The sequence below is a fragment of the Cebus imitator genome, unplaced genomic scaffold (genome assembly GCF_001604975.1).
Source record: "Cebus imitator isolate Cc_AM_T3 unplaced genomic scaffold, Cebus_imitator-1.0 Scaffold75, whole genome shotgun sequence".
Lineage (NCBI taxonomy): Eukaryota > Metazoa > Chordata > Mammalia > Primates > Cebidae > Cebus > Cebus imitator.
Genome location: NW_016107390.1, coordinates 5,450,254 through 5,460,652, shown reverse-complemented (window position 1 = coordinate 5,460,652; position 10,399 = coordinate 5,450,254). Strand labels below are relative to the sequence as shown.

The following is a 10,399-nucleotide window of genomic DNA, read 5'->3' as shown; positions in this document are numbered from 1 at the left end:
ACAGGCTCCTCCATCACTTTCGTGGCATTTAGAAATCAAGTCTCCCCAGATGTGGTGGCTCATGCTTGTAATCCCAGCACTTTGGGAGGCTAAAGCAGGTGGATCACAAGGTCAGGAGATCGAGACCATCCTAGTCAGCACAGTGAAACCCTGTCTCTACTAAAAATACAAAAATTAGCCAAGCATGGTGGTGGGTGCCTGTAATCCCAGCTACTCGGGAGGCTGAGGCAGGAGAATCGCTTGAACCTGGGAGGTGGAGGTTGCAGTATGCCGAGATTGTGCCACTGCACTCCAGCCTGGGGACAGAGCAAGACACTGTCTTTAAAAAAAAAAAAGAAAATTAGAAATCAGATCTCTAGAAACAAAAAAGAATAGTTGAGATTTTCCTTGCTCTGAAAACACGTGTGTATTCTGGTCCTGAAGAACAGTCCCTAGCAATATGTCTAGTTTTGTGTTAATGTTATTCATGCCAAAGTGACCCAACATGATGTCCCACTGAAATGTCAACAATCCAGATCTCCACCAGGGTCTTTGTGGTGCTGTGTTCTTTTCATCCACATTTGCCACTGGAAACTGTGGATCTGTTTTCCTTTGCAGATTCTCAGGGAGGACCTGGTATTGATTCTATCAAGATAGGACAAAGATTATTTCAAGAAAAAGATTATACATTATAATGCTTAGCATTTATATAGGTTCTTTTGATTTCAAAATGAGTTATAAATATTTCCTACCATGACAACATCCTTGCGAGGTAGGTGAGGACTGCCGTCTACGTTACCAAGAGAAGCCCAAGGCCAAGAACTGAGGAACTCTGCTTTGAGTCACAGAGTCAGGAACGACATTGGAACTGGAACTTCCAGCCACCTGCCCTGGGTTCTGAAGAGGCCATGCCTCTCCCTCATGTAGCAGTGGTTTCCATGAATACAGGGGTATATATTGTATAGATATAAAACAACAACACACAATTATGTTATAGAACAATAATTCAATATTTCTGTTTCTTAGTAAAATATGTTAAGCACAGTTATTTAAATTGCATTTCTCTGAAAAGCATTTGGTATATTAAATAGCAGGTATATTAAATAGCTCTATAAATGTTTGCTGGCATACTCTCAACAGCATAATGATTCTAAGGAAATTAAAATCCACTGGCGCATAGAGATCATTCCTTTATAATACCATAAACTAAACAAGAATGTGAAAAACTACTTTATTCTCAAAATGCAGACTTGATAACTTGCTGGATATTAGCAGGTGGCTACATAATTTTTCTGAGCTCGAGAGAAAGGATACATATTGCTGACTGTGGTTCTTTTAAAATACCAATTGGGTAGGGAAAAAGAGATGCGGTTGAAAGGTGAAAATGAAAGACTGCTATCTCCACTTTGTGTCCGTTCTGAGAAATTCGTATGTTTTCAAAAGATATTATCAGAGTTAGAAGTAATGTTGAGGTGAATACAGAAAATGCTGTATAATGGGAACATTTTGTGGGAAGAGAAAATGATATCAAATACAACCTTTGGTGTAAGAAGAAAGGAAGGCCGAAAAGGATCTTTTTCAAGGGCGTTGAAGGCTGGCATGAGATATAAGCTGTTCGTGCTTAGCTGACTGCATAGGTCTTGGAGATGATTTGCAAGGATAAACACTTGGTTTTATCAATCTCTTCCCCAAGGCAAAATCCTCATCTTCCTCTCTAAATCAGCAGTTCTCAGAATGGTGTTAAAGAGCTCACCTCATGCTAAGCTTCCTAGCAACTGACCAGGTGGGTCAGCAGAAAAAGTTCTAAAACTAGAAAGGAACAGGAATCAAAGTCTTAAAATTGGTATGCAAACGTAAAAACTAACTTCTACGCCAGAATGACATTCTCTGTCAGAGGTAATAAATACAAAAGTCTTAATTTTAGTGTACACGACGCTAAGATAGTGTTAGATAGGTATTGTGTGTCATTCAGAGAATATTTTTATAAGTGTGCTTTTTCCCTAAAAAAAAAGACATATTAAAGTGTTTTCTCTCCTCAAGTCCTTTATGTATAAATAAGAAATGCCGACCTGCCACATCAGTTTGTTCGTTCCCGTTATACGCTCCAGGCCTCCTTCCCTCCTGCATTGTCTGTGGCAGTTTTGTTGGAGGGAGCTTTGCGTTTGAGCAGGCTGGAGCAGTTCGGCTGCTTGGTTGGCTGTAAGGTTTTGGCGTATGGTGAATACCAGTCCCTTTCAAACACGTCTTTAAGTTGCTTAATGATGCTTCTGTTGTTCCTCACATCTGCCTGGTTGATAACAAGGCCCGTGCCAGCATTCTGGGTGAAATCATTCCCTACCCAGTCAAAATTTCCTGCAAACAAAGAAATAACGTTGAAGAGTTAGAGTCCACTGGGAATATACCCAATATAATGAAATTCAGAGTGGAGTCTATTAAAAACCATCAACACCCAGGAATAACAACGGAGAGGGTGAATTGTGTTGACAGCTCCGAAAAAAAAATTCCAAGAAGGCTTACATATGGCATATTAATATTTACATATTATTTTGGCATTTTCTTCAGCTTTGCTCCAGTGGAAACTCAAAACAAGGAATCTGCTGTTCTTTCTCGTAAATGTTATTTCTTATTGACATGCTAAATACAGCAACATTTAAAACATAGGGATACATTTAAAAATCCTGTGAGTAATTACTACCTTCTCAAAAAGACAACATCTAATCCATGAGAACAAATGAGGGATTCTAATTATAAGGCCCTGAAGCTTTCACATCAAAGAAAAAGTGAAAGCTAGAGAAAGAAACTCAGTTCCTAACAAATACTCCTTGATTGGGCTGTAAATCATTTCCCAGACCCAGGATCCGGCCCCTTGGCCCAGGAAGCGGGGCAGGTGCTGTGAAAACAGGCTGAGTATGACTGCCCTGCGTTAGGTGGTGCATTCATGTTTTTTCAGCTGCCATAGCAAAGTCCCACAAATTGGGTGGCTGGAACTACAGAAATGTATTGTCTCACAGTTCTGGAGACAAAGTCCAGGTGTTGGGAGGGTTGATGTTGATGCCTTCTGAGGACCGCAAGGAAGGGATCCTCTCCAGGCCTTTCTCCTTGGCTTGCAGATGGGCATTTTCTCTGTGACATTTTCTATTTTCTTTTTCTTTCTTTCTTTACTTTATTGGTTCTTCTCATTTTAAAATTTATTTTATTTTATTTTATTTTTGAGACAGAGTCTTGTTCTCTTGCCAGGCTGGAGTGCAGTGGCGCGATCTCGGCTCACTGCAACCTCCACCTCCTGGGTTCAAGCGATTCTCCTGTCACAGCCTCCCGAGTAGCTGGGATTACAGGTGTGCCACCACACCCGGCTAATTTTTTGTATTTTTAGTAGATGCAGGGTTTGACCATGTTGGCCAGAATGGTCTTGATTTCTTGACCTTGTGATCCACCTGTCTTGGCCTCCCAAAGTGCTGGGATTGCAGGTGTGAGCCACAGTGCCCAGGGCCCCCCCCCCCTTTTTTTTTTTTTTAACAGTTTTAAATAGAGATGGGGTCTTGCTATGTTGCTTAGGCTGCTCTCGAACTCCTGGGTTCAAGCGGTCCTCCCACCTCAGCCTCCCAACATGCTGGGATTCCAGGGGTGAGCCACCGTGCCCAACCCCTCCATGACATTTTCTGCGTCTCCTCATGTTGTCTTCTTCTATGCATGTCTCTGTCCAAATTTCCCCTTTTTACAAGGACATTGGCCATATTAGATTAGGGGCCACACTAATGACCTCATTTTAACTTGGCTATTTCTCTAAAGATCCTGTCTCTAAATGGAGTTACATTCTGAGGTACTGGGAGCTAGGACTTCAAATATGAATTTTGGAGGGACACGATTCAGCTCATTTAAAGGAGTAAGTCTGGGATCTGCCCCAGAAAAGACTAATAATGTCTATGCCACTCCCGTGCGGTCCATCTTCAAGGTGTAGGGGAAGCGGTCGCCTAGGAGAGCCAGAGTAATGCCATTTCAGCTCCATCTTGAGACTAACAAGGCATATTCCTTGCCAGTCACAACCATGGTCATAAGATGTTTACAACTGAGAAAGCAGCCTAATGATATCCCAAAGGCTACTCTCCTGCAGCAGATGTCCCAATACCCATAACAGTACCTGCTTTCAAGGTAGTTCTAGTTATGCTTCAATGTACGTACACGCTGGAATGTCATTTCACACGAGAATGTTTCCTTCAAACCAACAGAATAATAAATTGGCTCATGCTGTCAGCTCACTCACACATAGACACAGCCTAGCTTAGCTTTTACATAGATAAGACCCCTACACGAGAAAAACAAACACACCACATTCCTCCACTTGCTTTCTGGGAACGCCCTACTCTATAACTGAGTAGTTTTCCTTCCTTCTTTTCTCTCCCTTCCTTCCTTCTTCCCTCCCTCCCACCCTCCCACTTTCTTTTTCTTTCTTTCTTGAGACAATCTTGCCCTGCCGCTCGGCTCGCTGCAACCTCCGCCTCCCAGGTTCAAGCAATTCTCCTGCCTCAGCCTCCCGAGTAGCTGGGGTTACAGGTGCCCACCACCACACCCTACTACTTTTTTGTATTTTTAGTAGAAATGGGGTTTCATCACGTTGGCCAGGCTGGTCTCAAACTCCTGACCTCAAGTGATCCACCCGTCTCAGCCTCCCAAAGCACTGGGATTACAGGAGTGAGCCACTGCGCCAGGCCTGATTTATTTATTTTTAGAGGCAGAATCTCTCTCTTGCCCGGGCTAGAGTGCAGGGGCCTGATCATAGTTCATTGCAGCCTTGAACTCTTGGGCTCAAGCAATCCTCCCACCTCAGCCTCCTAAGTAGCTGTGACTACAGGTGCAAGCCACCGGAACCAGCTTCTACTTGGTATTTATATATATTATCTATATGGTTGGTGGGACTTACTTCCACTTCACAGCTGAGGACTGGGAGGCTCAAAGAGGTGAATAAATTTGCCGAATCAGTGGCTAATCAATGGTGCACCCAGTTCTGCCAGACTGTATGATAAACCAGAATTATTCTCACTAAAAAATATCTAGCCATGTCAAGACGGACAAAATTGTTTTCGAAATTACCACCAAGCCGGATCTGATCTAAGCTCCCAGTTTTGTTCTCCTCTTTGGATAAGAGCTGATTCCATAAAGGGAACTGACAGGTTTTAGGTATAGAGAATGATCTTCCATGTCCTCTGCAGCAACTCAGGTATCGCTGCAGAAATCACTAAGAAGCTGAGATCATCCGTCTCCTTGGCATCCCTGGCCCAAGGGCCTGCAGCCATCTGTGGGAGAAGCTGCTGGAAGAAAGCACATCTATGGAGAGAGCCAGTCTCTGTTCCTTTGTAGCTTCCATCTTTTGATCCCTGCTCTGTTTGCTGGAACCCTCAAACATGTCAATTCCCTTTTCCATTTGGCATCCCAGGGAATATCAGAAGGTGGTTTCTCATCTCTCATTTTACTCAAGTTTATTCCTCAGAGCCTAAGAACACCAGGTCCCTAAATCAAATATCAGCACAGAGAGGGACCTGCTCCCTTTTGCTTTCTCTCTCTCCCCTCATCCCAACCGATTATCTGTCCCCCTCAAGAAAGAGCACAATGGCAAATGGTACTCTCAGTGGCTTCATGATAGAGTAGCTTTGAATGATTTTTTTTTTTTTTGAGCCAGAGTTTTGCTCTTGTTGCCCAGGCTGGAGTGCAGTGGCTATTCACAAGCTTGATTACACCACTGATGAGCACAGGAGTTTTGACCTGCTCCACTTCCGACCTGGGCCGGTTCACCCCTTCTTAGGCAACCTGGTGGTCTCCCGCTCCCAGGAGGTCACCGTATTGATGCTGAACTTAGTGCAGACACCCGATCGGCATAGCGCACTGCAGCCCAGAACTCCTGGGCTCAAGCGATCCTCCCACCTCAGCCTCCCGAGTAGCTGGGACTACAGGCACGCACCACCGCCCCCCAGCAGTAGTTACTATTATTAGCCCCATCTTACAGATGAGAAAACTGAGGTTTGAAGAGCTCAAGTAAATTGTACAAAGCCAGACATTTGGGAGACGGCAGGGATGGGACAACGGGCTGGGCACTGACCCACTCCACTGTCTGCCTGCCCACCACGCAGGTCAGGCTGTCTTGCGGTGCTGTGGGCAGGGGAATGACACTGTGCTTGCTGCAGTATGGGACACATCTTTGATGAGCCATTCCCACCCTTGCCTGTACAATGTGGCAAATGGGCCAGAAAATTTCTACAAAACATTTATGGAAAGGCATCTTATGTATCTCCTAGTACACAAATCAGGCCATGGAAGAGATATTCGAATGATGAGCTCCCTGTCCTCACCGTCCCGTTTCCTGACCTCCAGTTCCCCCCATTCACCAGCAGTGGTTCCCAAGGCCTTGCTTCCTTGACAGGGGGTACCGCGGAGCGCAGCTGGACTGCCACTGCCTGGGTGACCTGTCCTAAGGAGCCTCACAGCCCTGACACCTACCAATATAAGCTGCTCCATCTGTCACCATGTACTTGTTGCGATTTAACCTAGGAAAGGTGTGGTTCTTTTGTTCTTTTGTGGCACAAGCATTTTCTCTTTCCAGATCAAAAAATTTCTGTAAGACAAAAAAGAAACAAAAAAAGCAGGTAAATCAGGAACATTTCTGATCTTGTCCAAGAGCACAAAAGAATGTATTATCCACAGATCAACAATAGACCTCACATTGGGTTACTAAAGCCATAATCTTATTACCTCATATGGATGAGGCTATTTTTGTTCTCAAATCTATATAGGCAACAAGAGAAAATTAGCATGCTCAACTAGGTCTATAATTAACACTTTTAAGCTACAAAATGAACACAAAATTCATTTCCTTTTTCAGCAGGATGAGGGCCAGAAGCTTGTTTAATTCTCATTGTCTTATTCAGCAGGGTGTGCTGGCATTTGAAGCATGCCTCAGGGTGCTCCCTGTCAAGCATGCCAATGAACTGAATGAGTATTCTCACATGTTGCATGCATTATGTCAATGACTAGCTGATTAAACTGGGGATTTGCAAAGGTCAAAAGAGATTCTGCCACAGGAACAAATACTTTTCCATCTAAACACCTAAGTCTAGGAGCTCTTTTGATAGGCCAATCAAAAATAAAAAAATCACAACTTCAAACCCTGAGTTCTGAATTTCAACATTTATTGACCCAAAAGGCAACATTCCAGTTCACCTAAGGCCAGAAATGGGGCAGCTAAAAGAAGAGGGATGACTGCAGGTACAGCCAGGCTATGCCTCAGGGGCCTGCTGATTTGCTAAATTCTCAGACGAGGCTTAAACTGTGGCTAAGCTCATGGAACTGCATGACTGAGCTCACTGGAAGACGTTAGTCTAAGGTGAAAACCTCGGGTATCCCCTACCCTGGAAAATGCTGAGCATTTTCAGAACTGTGGAACCTTTTGGAATGTCTTACAGCTATAGAATCATGTGTATTTAAAGGAAAGAAGAGGCAGAGAGGAAAATGGCATGATGCCTAGAAAAGGAGATGTCATTTACAGTTGTAAAACTGTAAGCGCTCACATTTGGTTTGGGGAAATAATGACAGCTGGACTTCCCCCTCCCCAGCGTGGTAGAGGTGTGATAAAATCGACGATCACTAAGATCCCTTCTAGCCTCAAAAGTTCTATTCTGATTTTTTGTAAAAATCCTTGAGGTTCACAGTACAGAGATCAAAATCTACCTAAAAACTGTCTATTCCACAAAACAGATAAACATGCTGTGTCTCCCAGGGCCATATCACCACGGTTACAGACAATGACACCTGGTTTACCCAGTGTCCTCAGCACCTGTCTTCCACAAAATCTACATTGGTTTCTGGACTCTTCAAACTGACTTAATAACCTGTGAGTGTTCTGAAGTCACAGTTATATATTCATGAAGTCACATGAATATTGAGGACATCACCATCAATCATAGCTAGAAGTTACTTAGCTTGGACATTCAATCACAACACATGGCCACACATGTGAATGCTTCCTTTTAGGAAAGATATTATTGTAGAATCAACAAAGATTTCAAAAAGAATAAAATACGCATCTTGAGTTAAGTCAAGGATAGAGTCACAGCTTGAGGTTTTAGTAAAAACCCATTTGTTCTAGAAAGTCAAAGATGGCCCTGAAGAGGGGAAACAGCTTTCTCTGGAAGACTGAAATGACAGCAGAAATCAGATTTTATGCACTGGTAGTATTAGACACCTAATACACTGTGGGTGACAGCAAAGACATTTCAAAGTAATTTATTAATTTGTAAAAAAATTCTAAAAAATCAGATGACTGGGACAATTTTGTGTGTCACAGTCTCTTCTCCTTCCATAAGCCCTTAGGGAGATAAACCCACATCAGGGTAGGAGGTGGTTGGAGGTGGGCGTGCCCACTCCTTTAAGAACAGAGAGTCCCTACCTAGTTCCCAGGCTCCTGAAGACACACCCTATGCAGATTCCAATGCTCACTTTTCTTGGAAGAGTTTATCACCTCTCTGTGTTCTAGACTTTGGGACCATAAGCTGCTTGCCTATCTAGGCTTGTACTGATGCTTAGAAAGGTATGGCTTCAGTTTTATAAAATGGCTATGCATGAACTATTAATGTTTGGTTTACTAAAAAAAGTGACCATCTTCATTCAAAAATGTCAAAAAGATGAAGCTGGTTAAGTCCTGTAAAGGTTGCAATGATGGATTCTACTTTCCTTGTAATTTTTCGCAATTCTTAAATGACAGCAGTTAATATTTCATGACCTAGAGGTTTCCACTGCAGGTGCCCTAGTGGCAGGTGTGCTGTGGGGGTCAAGAAACAGGCATGAACAGTCACGGGCATGAACCCGTGACTCGGCCAGAGGGGAATCTGGAAAAGGAGATTGGAGCAAATGCACCATATGGTATACCAAAAACCCTAGACTGTCCTCTCTGCTCCTGCTAGACCTTGCAAGTAACAGGGGCTCTTCTACGTGTGCGTGTGCTGACCTCCAGAGTGTGTGACTTCAGTGGGCAGCCTCTTCATGGGCAGTCACCCTTTCCCAGCACATGCCTGCAGAAAATGGCTAACACACCTTGGACTCAGGCACTGTCCTGGGCTCTGCGCTGTCCCCCCACTGGCTTACAGATCTTTCTTATTACTCTGCCTTTATTAGCTCCCTTCTATTTTTATCTTTGAGATGGAGTCTCACTCTGTACCCTAGGCTGGAGTGCAGTGGCGTGATCCTGACTCACTGCAACTTCTGCCTCCCAGGTCTCAGTTCAAGCAATTCTCCCGCCACAGCCTCCTAAGTAGCTGGGATTACAAGCATGCACCACCACGCCTGGCTAATTTGTGTATTTTTAAATAGAGATGGGGTTTCACCATGTTGGCCAGGCTGGTCTTGAACTCCTGACCTCGTGATCCGCCCACCTCAACCCCTCAAAGTGCTGGGATTACCAGCATGAGCCACCGTGCCTGGCCCTGGCTCCCTTCTTTGACTTCATTTGTTATGCATGCATTCATTTAACACGTATGTTTTGAAAACTCTACCAAGCATCATGTGAGCCACTAGTGAATTAGACACCTGTCCTTTTCCTCATTTCCCTTTTTTTGGAGCCCCGTATGCCATTATAATTATCTGGAAAATGCTGTCCATGAGCTGAATCAATCCCAAGAGTTTTCTTGTCTGTGAAAAGGTGTTGAACACAATTAGACTCTAGTCTCTTGTGTCTCTGCCTGACCTCCTGGGACTGTACCTGCTTCTCCTCTGCTCCTGGGCATCTTATTCCAAACCCAGGTTGGTACCCTGATCCAACTCTCAGGTATTTCTGGAAAACAGATCTGTGGTAGTAATCGGTCATTTTTTTTTTTTTTTTTTTGAGGTGGAGTTTCACTCTTGTTGCCCAGGCTAAAGTGCAATGGTGCAATCTTGGATTACCACAACCTCTGCCTCCCAGGTTCAAGAGAATCTCCTGCTTCAGCCTCCCAAGTAGCTGGGATTACAGGCATGTGCCACCACATCAGGCTAACTTTTTGCATTTTTAGTAGAGACGGTTTTTCCATGTTGGTCAGGCTGGTCTTGAACTCCTGACCTAAGGTGATCCACCTGCCTCAGCCTCCCAAAGTGCTGGTATTACAGCTATGAGCCACTGCACCTGGCCCATGTTTTCATTTCCAATACTTATACTGATTTGTGATTTTACAGGTATGTGCATGATTTCCTCAGTTTACAAAAGCTAGTTAAACCAAGATCAGAATTTCTATTACCCATCATTGCTACCAGACTATTAGGGAGATTAAGATGAAAACACAGGGCCGGGCGCAGTGGCTCAAGCCTGTAATCCCAGCACTTTGGGAGGCCGAGGCGGGTGGATCACGAGGTCAAGAGATCAAGACCATCCTGGTCAACATAGTGAAACCCCGTCTCTACTAAA

The 10,399-nt window shown here is 44.0% G+C and overlaps 1 protein-coding gene across 4 annotated transcripts in view; it reads right to left on the bottom strand.

The window, feature by feature from the left end:
* Window positions 1–970: 970 nt before the first annotated feature.
* The window catches only part of PLD5 (phospholipase D family member 5), a 383,066-nt gene continuing 373,637 nt past the window's right edge, over window positions 971–10,399 (bottom strand). For 2 of the 4 annotated variants that reach the window (XM_017532108.2, XM_037739838.1), the window contains 2 exons: window positions 6,469–6,583; window positions 971–2,331 (listed from right to left, as the gene is read on the bottom strand). In XM_017532108.2, the coding sequence (XP_017387597.1) occupies window positions 2,075–2,331; window positions 6,469–6,583 (372 nt within the window). In that variant the 3' untranslated portion in view covers window positions 971–2,074. The remainder of the gene's footprint in view (window positions 2,332–6,468; window positions 6,584–10,399) is intronic. The other 2 variants (XM_017532109.2, XM_017532110.2) reach the window with 2 other exon arrangements.